The sequence below is a fragment of the Salvia hispanica genome, chromosome 4 (genome assembly GCF_023119035.1).
Source record: "Salvia hispanica cultivar TCC Black 2014 chromosome 4, UniMelb_Shisp_WGS_1.0, whole genome shotgun sequence".
In the NCBI taxonomy this organism is placed as follows: domain Eukaryota; kingdom Viridiplantae; phylum Streptophyta; class Magnoliopsida; order Lamiales; family Lamiaceae; genus Salvia; species Salvia hispanica.
This window is the reverse complement of record NC_062968.1, coordinates 54,608,089-54,629,673: the sequence shown is the minus strand read 5'-3', so window position 1 is coordinate 54,629,673 and position 21,585 is coordinate 54,608,089. Positions and strand designations below refer to the sequence as shown.

General features: G+C 37.6%; 1 protein-coding gene across 4 annotated transcripts; it reads right to left on the bottom strand.

The window, feature by feature from the left end:
* Positions 1-4,092: 4,092 nt before the first annotated feature.
* On the bottom strand, positions 4,093-7,102 carry LOC125217689 (putative late blight resistance protein homolog R1A-10). Of its 4 annotated transcripts, none has more exons than XM_048119210.1 (3): positions 6,804-7,102; positions 4,442-6,704; positions 4,093-4,371 (listed from the first exon to the last, which is right to left on the bottom strand). In XM_048119210.1, the coding sequence occupies exons 1-3, from the start codon at positions 7,003-7,005 to the stop codon at positions 4,272-4,274; spliced, it is 2,565 nt and encodes an 854-aa protein (XP_047975167.1). In that variant the 5' UTR covers positions 7,006-7,102; the 3' UTR covers positions 4,093-4,271. The 4 variants fall into 4 exon arrangements, with proteins under 4 accessions (XP_047975167.1, XP_047975168.1, XP_047975165.1 ...); XM_048119211.1 differs by having other exon boundaries at positions 4,093-5,843; positions 6,324-6,704; XM_048119208.1 differs by having other exon boundaries at positions 4,093-6,704.
* Between the last annotated feature and the right edge of the window lie 14,483 nt (positions 7,103-21,585).

Genomic DNA, 21,585 nt, shown 5'->3' with positions numbered 1-21,585 from the left:
ATGAATTTCACTAATATATATATTAGTTTTATAACAAAATATAAGGGGAATAAGTTGGTGGAATGTAGGACCTACTTACCATTTATGATAAAAGTGAAATAAGACTCTTATTATAGTACATACCAAAATGAATAAATAAAACTCTTATTATGGGACGGATGGAGTATTTAAGAAAAGAATGCTTTCATTGTGTAGGGTGTTAGGGAGAATTTGAATATTGAACAAAACGGATAATCTGAAAGTCGTGAAAATATCACTTTCAGATCAAATCAATTTCGGTGGTTCTACCAAAATATTTGATTGGATAAAATTTCAGAGAAATCAGAGCTTTTGTATGTTAATGTTTTCGAAGATTATTTTGAACCAGAAGAAGCGATCAGATTTTGAAGAAGACGAACCAGTGCATCTGCTGATGAAACAGTGCACCTGTTGGGAAAATAACCGAAAATAACTAATTTTCAAAAGGTTTTCGAAATTGCAAATTAGTCCTTGGACTTTCAGAAATTACATTTCCGGATGAATTTCTTATACAACTTGACCCCAGCCAGGGGCTCTGCCCCTTGGACCCCGCTACCCGGGGGCGCTGCCCCGGACCCCCGCAGTGAGTATAGTATGATCAGGGCTTGAACGCAGTGAATACCATGGGCCTTGACACCACAAGCCCACACGACAATAAGTATTACATACTCAATGTTCCACGTTAGTTATAAAAGCAACTAGCGTGAGATTAATTTGTAGATTAAGTGAACTGTCTCCTAGGCTAGTCTTTGAATTGAGTTATCTTATTTATTCTGTAATATTGGTTCTTTCATTTAGAGCCTTAACGACTTGTATTAGTGGTCTACGTGTAAAATATCGAGAATTGAATAGGAAGGAAAAACCTCCATTGAAGGAGGATGGAGAAATGCGAAACCGTCGATGATGGGAGAAAGGAGAGAGAAGGAGAAAATATCTTTATTGACTACATTGTGAAACAGTTGACTACAATTTAAAATAAAATGTCTTATATATAGGCTGGAAATAAAGGCTAAACTAAAACTTAATTACAATTTATTTTCCAATTCTAATACTAAGAAAGACAGTCGTAACCAATAACAACGTTTGGAGCGGACTTGGAGGATTAGCGGGACAAAGAACCTACCATAACCATCGAAGACATTGCCCTTTAATTGGTGTGATTATCATAGGATAACAAGTCTTTAATTTGGGAATGTACAAATTACTACTTGCAAACTTTAACTGTCACCATAATCTTCAGCTTTTTTTAATTATCGTTATCTTGGATTCAATTTTCTTTATAAAGTTCAATATTTACCTCATCTATACAAGCATATGTGTACCACACCAACGTGAAATAGAACAATATATATAGTCCATAAAAAGCACGTCTTCTATTTTTCTATTTCCATTTCTTTTAAGTTAGGATATATATGTATGAATGAAAATTCGTACTCTATTTATAATTCTTCCTGAAAAAGAAAATGAAATATAGAAGCATTCTTTTGTTACTTGGACTTCGTACAAAAAAATCTCAGTTGCAAAATTATAATGTTTGAATTAAATAATAGCAAAATCATTAAAATTTTCAGAATGGCGATATACTAGTATATGATAGGTTTGGAAACGTTATTATCATTATCAGTTTTTTAAAAAATCAATCACAATGTACATTACAAAAGTTCATGTCACAAGTAGAATTGCAAGTAAAGTGATCTCGTCCGATTCAAATTCACGACATTCTCATGTGTGATTCTCCAGATATTTCGACCAATGTTAATGTGCTTGTTCAACTTCAAAAATATATGTGGTGGTTCAACAACCAATAAGTTTCACCCTGTCATTCACTTCAATAGACATGTATTCCAATCCTTCCCAGTGAACCCTTTGATCTTGTATACTGGAAATAAAAAACAAAACAAAATGAAGACAGGATAATTTTGCAAAATCTCCGGACCTCATATTACAAATACAATTAATGTATTTTGATTCACGAAAACACAAAGTGCGTGCAAAATCCAAAATTATGAATTTTGTTGATTTTTTGTTGGTTGTCATTAAATACGGGCCTAAATGTTCAAAATTCCAACATTTTACCACATTTTAGTTCAAAATATGTAGTAATAATATTTGAGAAATTTACTGGATCTAATGCCCAAAACTAATTCATTTATCAATTTATGCTAGAAGAAAAATTCAATGAAATGAGAGAAGATTATTCGTAGCATGAGCGATGGGAAAATACATACTTCAATTAATTTTCTCTTCCATAGATCAACCTTAGTGGGCTCGTCAATAATAAACTTCAAAGGCGGGCTTCTACACTTTTGAAAAGCCCAAATTTAATCTGAATCTTAATCAATATTTACACCTTTTCAAACCGAAATCGATTATTTTATATATTCTTCACCCGACATTGGCCATTTTATATGGGCATTTGTAGAAGTGCCACAAGTTTTGCAGCATAGTTTTATTCTTGCATGGGTCAAGGATTCAATTATCTTGGTAGTTTTATTGATGGTTAGTAATACATTTTATCTTAGAATTTTGAGAAAAGATAAATGTACAATTATTGCACATGTGCATAACATCTTTAAATTTTTAAATTTAATTGAATTTACTTAAAAATTAATTATATTATTTATTGTATTATATGTAGCAATAAGAAAGAAGTGATATAGAAATTTTATGTCAAATTGTAACATGATTTCGAGCTTGATTTGAATTAATTATACGATATTTAGTAAAAAAAAAAAGTTTTTTTCTTAAATATACAAATATTAAGTTAAATTTTCAATTTTTTTTCGAAGTGTTGCAAAATGATTAGTATGAAATTTATTTTAAATCCATTAATGTTTATAAATCGATATTCAATATAAAATGTTAAAATAATTAAAGTCCAAATTAGTTTTTATATTTATCTTATATAGAGAAAAGATATGCTGCAAACTTATTTTAGGCGACTTATGAGCGCCTATTTTCCAGCCATATTCTCGATCTTTAATCCCTTAATTCCATGTCAGCCCAAATTTTTTAATTTATTCTTTTTATTCTTCTAACATAATTAAACATTTATGTATAATTTGCCCGCCCCAGTCTTTTTCTGTAACTTTTCTCACTTTTACTTTAGATTATTTGGCGTCTCTCTCGATCTCTCCGTTTAACATCAACCTGACCTGCATTAGTTTGTTTCTTTCAAAACTTTGCTCAAGCTAACCCATGTAATATTTATTTCGTTAACTCCCATATACTTGTTACTTGTTCTTGATTAAATTAACTTCTTATTATAAATGCAAAATTTTATTTATAATCGTACAAGAATTTAGAATAATAGGTTTAATGTAACCTAATAACTTTTGTTGTTTGAATATAACTCCCACCGACCACGACATCATGCGTAGTAACTTTTGTAGTTCTATGAATAGATTAATTTTAATAGACTATAAGTTCTTTAATTTTTTTTTAGTCATCTAGCTTTGAGAACAAATAACAATTGTTGGACTTGATGTGATTCCATGTTAATTTGATTTATTTTATGGATGCAATACGAGAATCAAATTCATCAACAGTGATGGTGTAAAATTCTCAGCTTTGAGAGGATTGTAATATTTTTGTTATTTATTACTACTACTACTTTGCGTACATATGCTAATTTTTTGATTGTGTTTAGTGAAAATATGAGCGATCAACCATATACTCCTCAAGTTGCAACTATCGTAAGCTAGAAATCGGAATGAAGTTTGCATCAATAGATGATGCATTTGCATTCTACAATTAGTATGCACGTGAAGCAGGTTTTAGCGCAAGATACAGTAATAGCAAAAAGAACAAGGTGACAAATGAGTTTATTTGGAAACAAATTGTTTGCTTTAAAGCGGGTCAGACTGATGAAGCTCGTTCAGTGAAAAGAGCATTGAGTGGTGACCCGATTAAGACAAGAACTCGTGGTAAAGTTTGAACTGATTGCAAGGCAAAGATGTCTATTATCAAGCAACAAACTGATTGGAGTGTTAGTGTTTTACATATTAAGTGTAGTAACTTCGTGTCACAACATAAATAACGGTTCACAACATTTAAATCAAGTTAATATCTTAATTGTATTTAAATTAACCATCTATATTTATCTCAACCATCTCAATTAGACTTGTTCCTAACCATCTCAAATAAAGCGTAAGAGAGAAAATTAACTAGAATTAGAGGGGAAATTAAAAACACATAAAAGAAGAGTGATATTTAAAAAAACATCAGTCTTACTTACCTATATATAGAATGCACTATAACTTTAAAATTGGAAGTTGCCAACTTTTGCAGTGATTCATCTTCCATCCAAACTGTAGCGTGAACAAGAAGGTCAATTTGGTCTCCATGCAAATCCTGTTGTTCGTCAAATATCTGTTTAGCTGACAACACCACTGATTCATTGCATAAGTACAATTTAATTGACCTGAGTGTTGATATTTCTCCTATTTCTGCAGGAATCTCCTTCAATTCATCTAACACAAAAAGATGAAGCTGTATAAGAAGTGGAAAGTGGGAGCTCTCTGTCACTGTCCACTTTTCTAGATCACCACATTCATACAGTTTTAGTGACTTGAGACTCTGGAAATGGTCTTCCATTGTTTCCCACTCGCGTGTTCTGAAGCGGCCTCCATTTAATTCAAGCGTCTCAAGAAGTGGTAAGGAGCCTATCGTTGGCAGTATGTCCTCCCATTCTGAATCACTTGGTAGCGAAAGAAACAACTCTTTAAGTGAGGGTGGGAAGTTGATCTTCTGCAGATACTTTCCAACATCAGGGGAGTAAGCCCACAACTCCAAGGATTCCAGTTTACTAAGACAAAGAAGACAGCTCAGATAGTCCACTCCATCCATTAGTTGCCCCTCATATGTCATATCCAATTCCTCAATATTGGGAATTCTTTTAACAATATCTTCACTTATATTGAAATTTATCACTCCTTTGAGCACTTCTAGATTCTCCATCATGATAATATCATCGTCCGCGCTCGGGGGTTCTGGGAGATGCAATCTCCGATATTCAAACTCGAGATGCCTAAGTTTATACATTTTCCAGATTTCACTTGGTGCTATAAATTCTTCCTCAAAACTAATAATTAGTGTATCTAGATTCCAAAGCAGATTGATGGAAGAAGGAATTACAAACTTGTAATAAGTATCAAGACGATGATATCGTGAGTTCATCAACTCAAACACATTTAGTTGTAAATACTCCTCTTCAATTACCCAACAACCCGATAACCTCAAAAATCTAGAATTTGGGAATCGCCTAGTTGTTTGATTACCAAATACCAAATAAGAACGAGCATGGAGCATATATTCCAATGCATCCTTGATTTTTTCCTTTAAAGTGCTTTCAGGAATAACAATACGTTGTTGGCCAATTAGTCCTTGAGGACTTTGATCCCTCAACACATAAAAAAACCTCTGTTTCTCAGATTCTTTCATTGATAGATCTCTAAGTAAATCATGAATTTTGTAGGATAACACATCCCCAAGTATGCACGACTTATGAACTAAAATGAGATTTCTATCCACTAGTTCTTTCAAGTATTGTTCGGCAACTCTTGTCAAGCTTTTGTTGACTATTGGTTTAAGAAATCCTTCAGAAATCCATAATCGGACGACTGTTGAAGCCGTAATTTCCTTGTCTTCCTCAAACACTCCCATATACAAAAAACAAGGCTTTAGATAGGCAGGCAAATAGTTATAGCTCAGCTTCAATATTCTCAAGCAATAATCTTCATTCTCCGAATTCACAATTGAGGCTAAGTTCTCCTCTATGTGCTCCCAATATTCTAGTGTAACTTCGGATTTAGCCATTAGACCCCCTATCACAACAATAGACAAAGGAAGTCCATTACACTTTTTCACAATTTTCTTTCCGATACTCTCTAGTTGAGTAAGAAAGCTTTGTTCTCCAAATACAATTTTGGAGAACAAGGTCCAACTACTAACCTCGTCTAGAAACCCAATCTTAACGAGGCTATAGGAATCAGTCAACTGGGCAGCCAAGTTCGACATCCTCGTGGTTACTACAAGTCGACTACCCTCACCGCAATCTGGAAAGGAAAATTTTAACCTATCCCACACATCTATACTCCACATATCATCTAATATAATGAGATACCTACTACCCCATAAGCACTTGTGTAATCTTACTTCCAATTCTTTCTCATCCATACTGCTCGAGGATTCTCCGGCTCGAGTGAGAACTTCCCTAAGAGTTTCTACAATATTATAATCTTGGGAAATGGTAGTCCACACGCAAATATCAAAATGCTCCTTAATAAGCTTGTGTTCAAACGCACCTTTTGCAAGAGTGGTTTTGCCGATGCCACCCATCCCTACAATAGGGATTATTTTGCGATTGGTGTTTGCATCAGTAAGCCTATCCAGGAGTTGAAGAAGCATATCATCAAACCCTATCATTAGATGCTTCTTCCCAGTGGAATTGAATCTTAAACCAACATCATCAGATGCCACATTTCTCTTGTGCTCTTCCTTCTCCATTGTGATCGCAGTCACCTCTTTCTTGATCAAATCCATATTTTCTATCACGTTTTGCAGATCTTGATAGAAATGGATGCAACTGATTTGTTCATCACCACCGTCATCGGTTGCTGCGTCAGAAAGCTTGATTGTGTCGATTATATAAGACTCGATCACGTCTTCAACCGCTTGAGCTGTATCTGCAATGCGAACAAGTTATAGACAATAATACTCTTAATCATCAATAACATATCTGGAAATATAGAGCTTGCTTGAGCATTTTGAAAAAATCTACTCACCCATAATGTGAATCTCCAATGGATCTGCTTCATCGCTATACTCGTAGGGTGACTTGTAGCCTTCGAGAAATTCCTGCAAGAAGGTAACTATTTGTGTGAGAGATTGGACTTGTTGTTTGTCGAGAGAAATCGGAGGGGAAGGATGAGTTTCAATATCATCTATGATACGCTTAAGAGAAACCAGAGCTGCATAAGCTGCCATCTTAATTCTTTGAAAATTAATGCATAAATTGAAATGATTAGAACAATTATATCAAAGATGAATATGGTATTTAAACACCACAGCTGAGATCTGAAGATTTTTTTATGAGCACTAGCATAATCCTTTGGCATAAAACTACTTTACTTTTTAAATGACCCACCAATTTAGTTGCTTACTTGTGTCGACATAGTGTGGAGTGTGGACCATTTTCCCAATAGGAAAAATCTTATCGAGGAAAAAATCTAATGTCTTATTATTCGGCTTCATTATTGTATTTGTATTCAGGAATATCATCCATTATGATGTGATACTCTTATCTTCATGAATAGGAGTTTTGCTTTTCCATTTCGATCGGTTTGCAAATAAGAGTCTCAGTTAATTTATCATATGTATTATAATAGGTCCCACATTCTACTAACTCATTTTACTCACATTTCATTTAAAACTAATACATACCTAGAACTCATATACTAATAACTTTTTTTAACTCATTTGAAGAAGAGAGTATCTCCTTAGTGACAGATACAAGTGTAACTTTTTCCAATGTACGTTTTGGATATAGCATTGGTGGTCCAGCAGTGGCATCATTATATAACACTGTCCAGAGTATTTATTCTTCTTTTTAATGTCTTTTAATTATTCTTATTCGTTATCTAGTACTGCCCCTACTTTTATTCTGTACTGACATTTTATTTTTGTTATGTAATGAGTTTTTTAGTTAGGTAATTATTTTCACTCCTATTTTCCATGCTTTAATTATTTTGATTTCCCTATTATGCTCGATTATTTATTTATTTTAATTAATTTTATTTATTAGTTTTTTTTATAACTTCAAAATAAACAATAAATCTACTTATAAACAAAATAACAATGCCGAAAAATACATACATTGAAAATATTTTCATGCCATTACGGTAACACTCGAGAGTTTTTTCTTAAAAGGTTCGAACTTACTAAATTTGTAGTGAGCTAAAATCTAGCTGGTCAGTCTAAGTTCTTTTCGTACTTTGTGCTATCTGAACATTTGCGAATCGGGAAGGTGACCACCTTCCATGATCACTTGATCGGCCAATTCCTTCAATGGTGTTGGAAGATTGAAAGAAGATCACGCCATTTCCGGAGGAAGATATGCGAGATTATTTCTTACCAATCATAGGAGATATGAATCAATGTAATTAATATAAATTAGGTTTTCCTTGTGCAGTATTTCCTAGTCCTATATAATGGTGTACAATGTATGATGAGCACATAAGTGAATAATAAACCCTTTCCTACCGATCTCAATCTCTCTTAACATGGCGTCTGAGCAGGAAGTTTTTCGGTTCAGAAAAAATTCATCATAGCCGGTGAATACCAATCTCGACCTTTTGTTTTTAGCTCAACCAGACCAGAATAACCCAGAATCGACCAGAATAACCCAGAACCCTACAATACCAGAAACATGTCAGATACCGAAGACACCAAACACGATCTAGAACAGCCAACGAAAGTGAAGAGCAACAAGAATGTCACCGTGGCATTCAAGCTTGATGGAAAAAACTACCCATTATGGTTAAGACTTATGAAAGTCAAGATTGGAGGCCGAGGGGCCTATTCGCATATCAGAAACGAACCACCTGTACCGAGGAGCAAAGGGTACGACGACTAGGAAGAAGACGATTTGGTGGTGTTTTCATGGATCGTCGATAACATCGAGAACGAGATTATCGCCAATTTCGCTCACCATCAGATATCAAAGGCACTCTGGGATAGTCTTGCTGTGACGTTTGAGAACAAGGCGGACAAGTATATTATCTACGACCTGGAAGAGAAGGCAATCGAGCTAAAACAGGGAATCTGGACTTGGAAACATATTACCGGAGGATCCACGGGTTGTGGATTAACATCGATCGCTGCTAAAAGCAACCCATTACGTGCTGCGACAAAGGAGTCAACCAATACAGAACGCATTTTAATGAGAAGAGGCTGATCAAGTTTCTGTCCGGACTAAACCGAGAGTATGATTCGATCAAACGGGATATTCTCAAGGAAGATCCCTACCCATCAGTTGAATCGGCCTATGGGTGGGTGAAGACGGAGGCGGCTCGACGTCAAATCATGCCACCGACATCGCCTCTGCCCACCGTAGATACCGTCGGCGATAACATCGGGAACTCATCATTTGGGGAAATCGGACTCGGTCTCGCCGCCTAGTATAGTCGCCCGCCGCACCAGAGCGGACCGGTACAACGCCCCACCGCTACCAACCGACCGGGGAATCGTCTCGACACATCCAAACTGTGGTGTTCACACTGCGGGAAACATAAACACAAATGGGATACAGACTAGGGTACCCAGAATGGTGGGAGGAACGACAAAAGGCGAGGGCGACACAAGCCCGGGAAAAATTCGTTGCTGGAGTAAATGGCGATGGAGCTCCACGTCAAATTGAGGTCGGAAATCATGGGGAAATGGCCGGAATCGGAACGAGGATGCGCCAGGAGGGTCCGACGGGCGGCGGCAACACGAGAGGCACCGAAAATTTGGCTGAACAGACGGAAACAAGGGGCGGCGCTGCAACAGGAGGTAGAGGGTTTGGTTTTAAACGAAACCCTAACGTTTTTTCTGAATTATATTTGGTACCACATACTTCTGAGTATTTAGTAAAAAGACCCCTTGCTTTTAAAAAACGCCCCCCGATTTACTGGAATATGTTTTTGACCCCAAATGTTCTCAAGCATCAGATATATACCCCAATACATCTAGTTATGTGTAAAAAACCCCTTTGAACCACTCCGAAATATTTCCGCTGCTTTTCAAGTTCAAAATATAACTGATACACACACGAGGGGTTGGATTTTTTACTGTGGGGCGACAGGTACTATGACACCTGAAAGGGATAACTTTATTAATTTGACTGAAGTTACTAAATCCTATATTAGAATTGCGAGTGGGGATCTGATTAATGTTGTAGGATCTGGAACAATTGAAATATCCCCCACTCTCTGATTCACAAATTGTCTATATGTCCCCACCTTATCTCAGAGACAGAGACTCTGATGTCTATCAGTCATGTTACGAAGGAATTGAATTGCACACTTCTGATGCACCCCTCTTTTTGTATTTTACAGGATATTCAGACGAAGAGGATACTTGGGCGTGGCACTGAGAAACAAGGACTCTACTACGTGGACGAGATAGCTCAACATGGCAGTGCGATGTTGGCTCACGGGTCCACGAAACAGGAAACTTGGCTTTGACACCGAAGACTAGGACACCCCTCCCCCGGTTATTTTAAACTACTTTATCTGAATCTTTCTATTTCTTCGGATTTTGCTTGTAAGACTTGTGTTTTGGCCAAGAGCCACAGACAATCTTTTAAACCTTCGAATACTCATATGAATTCCATATTTTCTTTAGTACATTTTGATGTGTGGGGTCTTGCCCCAATTGTGGGAGGAAATGGTTTTCGATATTTTGTAATATTTGTTGATGATTGTACTAGAATGACTTGGGTGTATTTTCTGAAACATAAATCTGAAGTCTTTGATAGATTTACCTCTTTTCTTAAACTCATTCAAACACAATTTCATACCACTATCAAAACCCTTAGGTCAGATAATGGGAGGGAATTTGTTAACACTACCATGACAAACTTTTGCAAAGAAAAAAGGATAATCCATCAAACCTCTTGTGCCTATACACCTGAATAGAATGGGGTAGCCGAAAGGAAAAACAGAACTATACTTGAGATGACCCGAGCCTTAATGATTGAGTCCAAGGTTCCGAATTATTTTTGGCCAGAAGCTATTGCTACATCTATCTACCTCATGAACTGCTTACCCACCAAAATCCTTCGCATGAAAACCCCGTTTGATACCTTATCCAAATTATCCCATATCCCCACACACTCGAACCTCTCTCCTAAAGTTTTTGGTTGCACCGTTTACGTCCATATCCCTAAACATGAAAGAACGAAATTATCACCATGTGCTACTAAATGTGTGTTTATGGGGTACGGGCTGAACCAGAAAGGCTATAGGTACTTTGATCCTAACTCCAGAAAAATTATCACCACAATGAACTGCAATTTTTTGGAAACCGAGTTCTTTTACCACACCCACCTTAGTAGTCAGGGGGAGAGTGATCCAGGTAGACCTGAGGACTACCTAAGTTGGGTCGTGTCATTGCCAAGCTCCTCGATTGAGGACCAACCTGATCCAGTAGTGGTCACTGCCGCTGAGCAGGCTTCGTCCCAAGAGTCGGCTCATCCGCGGCCAGGTACCCCTCCTCCGACGATATCCGAGGTAATTCCCGACCCTAGTCCCAATACAGTTTCCACTGACCCTGTTGGTACAGAATACATAGAAGGAGAAAATGCTATTGACGGTGACACTGGGAGATATATACTTCCCTATCGGAGTACAAGATGAGTACTGCCAAAAAGATATTCCCCTGAAAAGATTGGAAAGATAAGTCATTATGGAGTTGCGAATTTTGTGCAGGGAAATTTGTCAAAAATGGCTCGAGCATTTGAGGCTGCCTTGTATGAAGAAGAGGAAATTCCGCAGTCAGCCGATGAGGCAATGAAACATAAACACTGGAGGGAAGCCATGCTCACTGAAATGAAGGCATTAATGAAGAATAACACTTGGGTAAAAGGAAAACTACCTGAAGGAGTGAAGACCGTTGGGTGCAGATGGGTATTCACGATCAAGAGAAGGCCAGATGGTACAATAGACAAATATAAGGCTCGTCTTGTGCCAAAGGATATACTCAGACATACGGCGTAGATTATTTTGAAACTTTTTCCCCGGTGGCCAAAGTCAATACTGTAAGAGTACTATTCTCGATTGCTGCCAACAAGGACCGGTCTCTTCACTAGTTTGATGTGACCAGTGCCTTCCTACACGGAGAACTCCCAAAACCATTTTTCATAGAACCCACGCCTGGATTTGCTGGGGAATTTCAAGATGGAGAAGTCTGTCATTTAAACAAGACATTGTATGGTTTGAAACAATCTTCGCGAGCATGGTTTGGGAGATTTATAGAAGTGATGAAGAAGTACGAATACAAGCAGAGTAAATCTGACCATACTCTGTTTCTCAAGAAAAAGAACGGTAAGATCACATGCCTTATTATATATGTAGATGATATGATCATTACTGGAGATGATGAGGAAGAAATAGCTGAGCTAAGGAAGAATTTGTTTAATGAGTTCGAGATGAAAGACTTGGGACTTCTTAAATACTTCTTAGGAATAGAAGTGCTACGCTCGAAGAAATGAATCTTTATCAACCAGAGGAAGTATATATTAGATTTATTGGCTGAAATCGGGATGCTCGATTGCAAACCAATAGATACACGATGGTCCAAAATCATGGATTGCATATGAAGAAGGAAGCTAAGCATGCAGATCGAGGGAGATATCAAAGATTAGTTGGGAAGTTGATTTACTTATCCCACACGAGACCGGATATTGCCTATGCAGTGGGAGTAGTAAGCCAATTTATGCATGCACCGCAGGAAGAGCACTGAGAGACAGTTTTAAGGATAGTTCGATACTTGAAGGGGACGGCTGAACATGGGCTTCTATTTGAGAAACACGAACATATGGAAATACACGAATTTACTGGTGCTGAAAGGGCAGGAAACCTAAACAACCGAAAATCGACTGCGGGGTACTTAACCTTTGTGGATGGCAACCTCGTGACATGGAAAAGTAAGAAACAGAAGGTGGTAGCACTATCTAGTGCAAAAGTAGAGTTCCGGGGAATTAAGAGTGGATTGACGGAGGTATTGTGGCTAAGAAGACTTACGACAGAGTTGGATCTTTATTCTGCACAACCATTGACAAACTCATAGATTAGGCTTGTTTTATGTGTGATTAGAGAGCGCTTTTGATGGTTTAAGGTGTTAAATACAGGTTTTTCACCACATATACACTAATTAGGTGAGTTAATGGGTTTGTCATAGTTTTGTGATGAAACAGGTTGAAACGAGCTGAAGCTGAGTTTTGAGGAGTTCTCCATAAGAAAAACCCGACCGGGTGTTTCCCATTTCTCGGAAAACCCGGTCGGGTGTTTTGCAGAAGATATACGGACTCCAGAAGGAAAACCCGACCGGGTGTTTTCTATTTCTCGGAAAACCCGGTCGGGTGTTTTGCAAAAGTCGGGCTTTGGGAAGAAAACCCGATCGGGTGTTTCTCCACTTACATATCACCCGACCGGGTGTTTTGCATACGCGCTCATTTTATCCTGACTTTCACTGCGAGTATAAAAGGGTTCTCACTCATTTCTGAACCCTAACTTCCCCCACTGCAAATTGAGAGAAAAATCGAGAGATTCAAGAGGATTGAAGGTAAGGAGGCTTCCATCTTCAAGAGATTGAAGAAGAAAGATTCTCCCCAACATCAAGTCCACCTTAGGGAGTTCTATTATCTTTTCTTACTATGTTTTCCTTCGATATTTTTGTATTTTCCTTTGTCTTAGCTTCCATTATGAGTAGCTAAGTCTTTATTAGGGATATTGGTGAAGTTTGTATGAAATCCATGGGTTAAACCTTGATTTATGCTTATCTATGTCTTTTGTGGTGGTTTTGTTGGTTATTGTGCTTTTTCTTTATCTAATTAATTAACTACCAATTTGATATGTCTTGATCTAATTATTGTCATTGAAAGATGCTTGATTAGATTGTTAAAATAACCAACAACTACGCGCGTTAGGTGCACCCGAGAGGGGGTCTAACCAGTTAACCCGACCTTCCTAACCACACATAAGACCATTTAGATGAGCATGATTCCTAGGTGAACACCCGTGATCCATACCAATGGGACTATCGCAGCGGAAGCGCTAGGTTTATCACGAATCAATTACATAATAATTCTGATCTATTTAGCAGATTATTTAGAAAAATTCTATTCGCGCAATTGTCACATGTATCATGCTTATAACTCAAATAAATCATGCTTTAAATTAATTGAAACCTAAAACATGCTTTTCTACGGTTTAGCCATTATACCTTGATGATTCTCCAAAGAATCGAAGATGGCTTGCGACTTCTCCACTGAAGATGTTTAGTACAAAACCACGGATCTTCTGCCCGGTTCCCGGACCGTAAACTGATATCAGGGTGGGCTGATCTCACCAGAATACTAGGACTTAAATAAAGAAGACAGAAGAAATCCTTTTGTGAATAGGTGAAGAATTCGAAAATCTCCTCAGTTGGTGAGGGGAGAATTTCGAAAATTTGAGGAAAAATTGTGTTGATTCTGTCTCCTTTATTCCCCTATTTATAATAAGTCACATATTGAGCCCAGACAGGGATCTATGGAAGGCTTTGGATATGGGCTCCTCCAATTAGCTTTTTACTAATTAAATTAAACCCAATTTAATATAAGCTTAAAATTGGAATATTACGAGCAGCCACTACAGAAGTAATACTGCACTCCCCATCCAAATCCGAAATTACAAGTACTTCGGGTTACTAAAAATTAATATTTATTTCCCGCGTTTAAGATAGAAACATCCATTAATTAATTATTCTCTGCTATGGACTTAATTAATTAATATCTTATTTATTCCAAGAGAGGACTCAGCAAGAAAATCTAATTTATTATTCATAGAGTGGTTAAACTCCAACTAGCTAGTTTCCGAATAATAAAACCTTATTTCAAGCTTCTCTTGAGGATGTTATCAAACGAAACTCACCTCGCGTACGATTCAACATAATAGCAATCCTAGCACCGCTAGATATTAATCACCACTACCCAATATACCAGGCTTATTGGGTTGCGAAAAACCCGCACCATTTGGTAAGTCAAAGTAGTGCATAATCAATACCGTATGCTCAATGCTAACGTACATTGATTAAGAAATAATATACGAGACCTCGTCTTTCAATAGATAGCATAAAGACTGTCTCGCTGTTAGATCCTTTCAGTGCTATACCACACCAACGTCATCTTATTTCAGTAAGGCTTAGAAATAATCGGACTGACATTGCAACCTTTCACGATAGGTAGTCTAAGCCTATCTAGGTTGTGAAATTATTCTTTTTCTTTGTTTAGAACTGACCGTGTTACCTTAAAGTGAACGACGCCCACAACCGGTCTACTAAAACAAAGTCTTAGACTTTGTTAAGTTACTTATACATTTAAACATGTAATAAACATCTATTAAATGTAAAACATAACAACATTATAACAAAAATAATCTGTTTATTCCTTTGGAAAATAAAATAAGAGTTTCAACAGTATTCAATCACTCGAAAGGTGATTTCTAGTATACAAACTCTAACACCATATCCCTACCTTCCCAATTTGAGTGAAACTTACCTTTTGTTTGCTTTAGTTTCCCAATTTGCTCTTACTTGCTTACTTGCTCTTTGATCTTAGTTAAGAAAAACCAAAAACCCCTTCTATAAGTCTAGATAGTGTTCAAAATTGCATCGTACTACTCAAGCCGGCATTTAGTCTTCGAGGATCGATAATTTCAACTTGCCACGTGCTACATACCCCATACACTTGTGGGTGACATATTGATGCGATAACAAGGCGGCAATTAGTATCTCTAAAAATCCAGTTCAACATGATCTGACTAAACACGTGGAGGTTGATAGACACTTCCTAAAGGAAAACATTGAAGCAAAGATAGTTGAGATGCCGTATGTCAAGTCCGAAGATCAGTTGGCTGACATTCTGACAAAGGCTTTGAACTCGAAATCATTTCGAGAGGTATTGTGCAAGTTAAGTATCGGAAACCCCATTACTTAACTTGAGGGGGAGTGTTGGAAGATTGAAAGAAGATCACACCATTTCCGGAGGAAGATATGCGAGATTATTTCTTACCAATCATAGGAGATATGAATCAATGTAATTAATATAAATTAGGTTTTCCTTGTAAATTATTTCCTAGTCCTATATAATGGTGTACAATGTATGATGAACACATAAGTGAATAATAAACCCTTTCCTACCTATCTCGATCTCTCTTAACAAATGGCTCACGGTCCGTTTGTGTACACTAGTCCAAGTAAGGTTTGCAACCCTATTGATACCAGAATTCGATTTATGACTCTCTTGGCATAGCACCTTCGGTATAACCAAGAGAGCAATGCATAATATTCTCGGCATAGCACCTTCAATATAGGCATCATCATATAAAAACAAATCATTTATGAAAAAACAACATCATTTTGCATCAACAACAAACATAACTTCAAATTTTCATAAAATATCACTTCAAAAATATTTCATATTTTCATCCACATTAATATGTAGAATAGAAAAGTTGACCTCATTCACTTAAAAATTCTTACTTGGATTTTCCTCACTCCAGCTTTAACTCATGGAGATAGCCTTTTGAAAAAAAAATTCATTAAACTCGAGAAATCCTTGTACTTAAAAAAAAGTGCCTGCCTCCTAATGATTTCTTTTTCATCTTTCGTTCATCCTTAGAATATTACTGAAACTCTCATGCATTAGTTAAATCAAGATTTTAATTAGTTACGTTCATCAATCTGGTGAATAATTACGTTGAACTAACTAACTATTCAGAGATAAGCTAACATTTTCGTAAATTAACTAATCAGTTTGAGAATTTCTTAGTTAGCTCAAACAATTACTACTTAATTAGCCCAAATCTTTTAGTCCTCCAGCCTAAACTTCCTTTTCTTTATCCAACAGCCCAATCCATTCTCTTTTTTTTTTTTTTAAATGGCAGCCCATACATAATAAAGAAGACTCGAGAGTCATTCTTCACTTTTTGAGAGACATTACAAAATCGAGATTTATTAAAAACAAAGAACATACACAAGGTATACAATATATATTCAAAAATCTTGTAGATCTAGAATTAAGTGTTCAATTCACAAATAAATGGCAATTTTGATCTTTTTGCTATGCGGACTTATGGCATTTGTGTAATGACTTTTCAATTACGTAATTAGCGTGATAAAGAGATAAAAACGTGTGTTATAACGATTTCATGAGAACAATATTAATATTGAAGTTTTGATCTTTAAAAAGTGAAATATAGTAAAATATGAAATGAGATATTTATTGGTGGTCGAATAAAAAAAAAAAGAAGCATTTAATAGCGGACGAATGGAGTATTCTTTAATTCATTAAATGTCACTTTCTAAATTTTTGTACTCCTACATAACCTACATCACTTAATTACTAATTTAATTGACCTATCAAAGTAATCAATTAATTCTATTTATCTTTTCTTATGCCACTATCTATTTAGTTGCATATCAAGAGCGTAATTTTTAAAATAGAAATATTTTTATTTTTAAAGGACACTTAAAAAATAGGGCTTCTACAATTGAGCCTAAATTTTAATTGAAACTTAATTAATTTTACAAGCAAATATCAACTTGAAGTCGCAAAGTGAAAGAGTGAGAAAGCATACAAATTAACAGAAAAGAAGAGGAGCGAAATCATACTATGCATCAATATTCCACTGTAACCTTAAAATTGGAAGTTGCCAACTCCATTGCTTCATCTTTCTTCCCAACTGTAGCGTGAACAAGAAGGTCAATTTGGTCTCCATATAAATCCTCTTGTTCCTCTAATATCTTTTTAGCTGACAACACCACCGATTCATTGCAATATTCCAATTCATTGACCTGAGTGTTGGTATTTCTCCGATTTCTGCTGGAATCTCCTTCAATTCATTCAAGTAAAAAAGGCGAAGCTCTATAAGATGTGGAAAGTGGGAGCTCTCTTCCATTGTCCACTTTTCTAGATCATCTGACACAGAGTGCGCAGGGCGAGGGATAGAAGATCCGTTTCTATTAATCTCAAAACCAAGATGACGGCTAATGACGATTACAACTTAATTTAAAGAAGGGATTCTAAAACCTAGAGGAGTCATTTACGCTGACTTTAACAGTAAAAGGAAACTAACTAATAAAAGGAAACTAACTAATAAAATATAACTGATTAATTGGGGATTAAAATATTTAAAACAAATCACAAAGTTTTCTGCTCCGCATCATGCTCTTCCACCGGGGGAGAACTCGACCTCGAGTTCTCATGAAATCCTGGATCCGGGTACTGGGGTCCGACATCTGGTCTATATGCCGTCAAATCTGCCACATTGAATGTCGAGGATATATTGTAGTCCTTTGGTAAATCAACTACATATGCATTATCATTTATGCGTCGAAGGATTTTGAAAGGACCAATCTTCTTGGGACGTAACTTGTTGTAAGTCCCTGTGGGAATGCGTTCGCGCCTAAGGAAGACCATCACTTCCTCTCCCTCTGCAAAGACTTTGAGTTTCCTGTGTTGATCAGCTGCAGTTTTGTAACGTTGGTTCGATTTCTGCAGTTTCTGTGTAACATCTTCGCGCACCGCCACTGCCCTCTCAGCAAAGTCATCAGCCGCATGTCTCTGCCCAACACTAACTGGCAGCAAATCTGCTGTCATTGCTGGCTGCTTAGTGTACACGACTTCAAAAGGTGCATGCCCAGTCGAGGAGTGAATGACACTATTGTACGCAAACTCTGCTTGGGCCAACGCTGCATCCCATTGGTGAGGTTTTTCCTGACATATAGCTCGAAGCATGTTCCCTAAAGTGCGGTTCACCACCTCCGTTTGACCATCGGTTTGAGGGTAAGCTGTACTGCTAAAATTAAGGGATGAATCAAACCTCTTCCAAAGACGCCTCCAAAAATTACTTAAGAAACGTGTGTCACGATCTGAAGTAATGGACTTGGGAATGCCGTGCAATCTCACAATCTCCCTAAAGAACAATGCAGCCACTGCATCTGCATCATTCGTCTTGCGACATGCCAAAAAGTGAGCCATTTTACTGAAACGGTCGACCACTACACATAGAATCCATTCCTCTTTGTGTTCTCGGAAGCCCCAAAATAAAGTCCATCGAGAGATCCTCACGTTTCTTAAGTAATGGACTTGGGAATGCTGTGCAGTCTCATAATCTCCCTAAAGAACAATGCAGCCACTGCATCTGCATCATTCGTCTTGCGACATGCCAAAAAGTGAGCCATTTTACTGAAACGGTCGACCACTACACATATAGAATCCATTCCTCTTTGTGTTCTCGGAAGCCCCAAAATAAAGTCCATCGAGAGATCCTCCCATATATTTTCTGGTATTGGCATTGGAGTGTAAAGCCCCGTATTTTGTGTTTTTCCTTTGGCTGTCTGACATACATTGCACGAAAGTACCACCCGAGTGACATCTCGCCTAAGTTGAGGCCAAAAGAATTTTTCTCGGATTGCATCAACTGTTTTGTCCCTTCCAAAATGCGCTGCTAGTCCACTAGAATGCATATCATAAATGATTTTATCCCGCAATGAAACCCGAGGCACACAAAGCTGGTTTTCTTTCATTAAGAACCCATCATGGATGTGATAATCTGATTGCCCCTCTCCTCTCCGGCACTTCTCCCAGATGATGCCAAAATCCTCATCCCCTGCATAACAATCTTTCAAAACGTCAAAGCCCACAATTTCCTGGCCAAGGACCATGAGTAAATGATGTCGTCGACTAAGCGCATCAGCCACAATGTTTTGCGCCCCAGACTTATGCATCAGTCGGAAAGGGAACTTTTGAATAAATTGACACCATCGTGCGTGCTTGTCCACGCTGATCCTCCTTTGACTATTAATAAATTTTAAAGCCTCATGGTCTGAATATAAGATAAACTCTTTCCCCACCAAGTAGTGCTCCCAAGTTTTAAGCGCCCGAACAATTGCATAAAACTCTTTGTCATAAGTGCTCCACCTTGCGCGCACTTCATTGAATTTCTCACTGAAATAACAAATTGGTCGTTTCTCTTGCGACAAAACTGCACCTAAGCCTACGCCGCTTGCGTCACAATCCACCTCAAACACTTTGTTAAAATCTGGTAAGGCTAAAACAGGTGCAGTACATAGCTTTTCTTTGAGCATTTCGAAGCTCTCCTGCGCGGAATCTGACCAAAAAAATTTACCTTGCTTCAAGCAGTCCGTGAGTGGTGTTGCGATGCTACCAAAATGGTGAATAAACCGCCGATAAAAGGTGGCTAAACCATGAAAGCTGCGAACTTCTGAAGCTGATCTCGGAATAGGCCAATTTTTAATGGCAGAAATTTTGGCTTCGTCAACCTGAATCCCAGCTCTACTTATGACAAATCGCAGGAATAATAAGTTGGACACCATAAATTCACACTTCTTGACATTTAAGAATAATTTGTTGGCCCTCAATGCTTCAAAAACTTGTCTTAAATGAGCAATATGTGCCACCTCAGTTGGACTAAAAATTAGTATATCATCAAAATATACTACAACAAAAACACCCAAAAAAGGTTTGAGAACCTGATTCATTAGCCTCATAAATGTGCTTGGCGCATTTGACAACCCGAATGGCATTACAAGCCATTCATAGAGTCCCTCCTTAGTTTTGAACGCCGTCTTCCACTCGTCCCCCGGCCGAATCCGTATCTGATGATATCCATTCTTAAGGTCCAGACGAGAGAACCATTGTGCTCCATACAACTGGTCGATCATGTCATCCAAACGAGGAACTGGAAACTTGTACCCGATGGTGATTCTATTAATCGCTCGACTATCAACGCACATCCTCCAAGACCCATCTTTCTTCGGTGTAAGCAAAGCTGGTACGGAACATGGGCTCATACTCTCTCTAATTTGTCCTTTCTGTAGCAACTCCTCCACCTTATCTTTCAATATACCACTCTCTTGTGGACTCATTCGATAATGAGGAAGGTTCGGAAGGCTAGCTCCAGGAATCAAATCGATGTAATGTTGAATATCTCGTAGTGGTGGCAATCCTGATGGTGTATCATCTGGTCCAATGTCAGAAAATTCAGCCAACAATAGTTGAACTCCATGTGGAAGCTCGTGAGGCCGAGAGGTAGCTAACTTGGCTTCTTGTTTCACGATCAAGGCAAATGCAGTGTCAACACCCTTGAATTCCCGCTTCACGTCAAACCAAGAAGAGCACAAGGAAACCAATTCCTTGTCATCCGAGCCTGGTCGCTTGCGGTTTAATGGCAGCAAAATAAACTTTTTCCCTCCTTTTTCTATAGAATATACATTTGTTCTACCCTCATGACGAGAGTTAACATCAAATTGCCACGGTCTACCAAGAATTACATGACACACATCTAATCCTTCTACCACATCACAAATAACTTCATCGGAATAATTTCCAATTGAAAATGGTACCTTACATTGCTCCACAACCCTGATTCCACCTGCTCCAGATGTGATCCAGCCCAACGTGTACGGATGTGGGTGAGTTTCAAATTTCAATCCCAACTTTCGAGCCACTTTACCGGCAATGATGTTCTCCATACTTCCCCCATCCACCAACAAGGTATAAAGTTGACCTCCAATTGTGCCTCTCGTTCGAAATAATTGATGTCGCTGAGTGTTAGCATCATCAACTTTGGGTGCGATTAGCAGACGTTGACACACTCCAGCCAATGCGCAGGGCGAGGGATCGAAGATCCGTTTCTATTAATCTCAAAACCAAGATGACGGCTAATGACGATTACAACTTAATTTAAAGAAGGAATTCTAAACCCTAAAGGAATCATTTACGATGACTTTAACAGTAAA

What these genes read in the sequence shown, in the direction of transcription:
- LOC125217689 (XM_048119208.1), bottom strand. Translation starts at nt 7,005, where the DNA reads ATGGCAGCTTATGCAGCTCTGGTTTCTCTTAAGCGTATCATAGATGAT. An exon ending in ATTGGAGATTCACATTATGG is followed by an intron (nt 6,705 to 6,803) that starts GTGAGTAGATTT and finishes TTCGCATTGCAG; the next exon opens with ATACAGCTCAAGCGGTTGAA.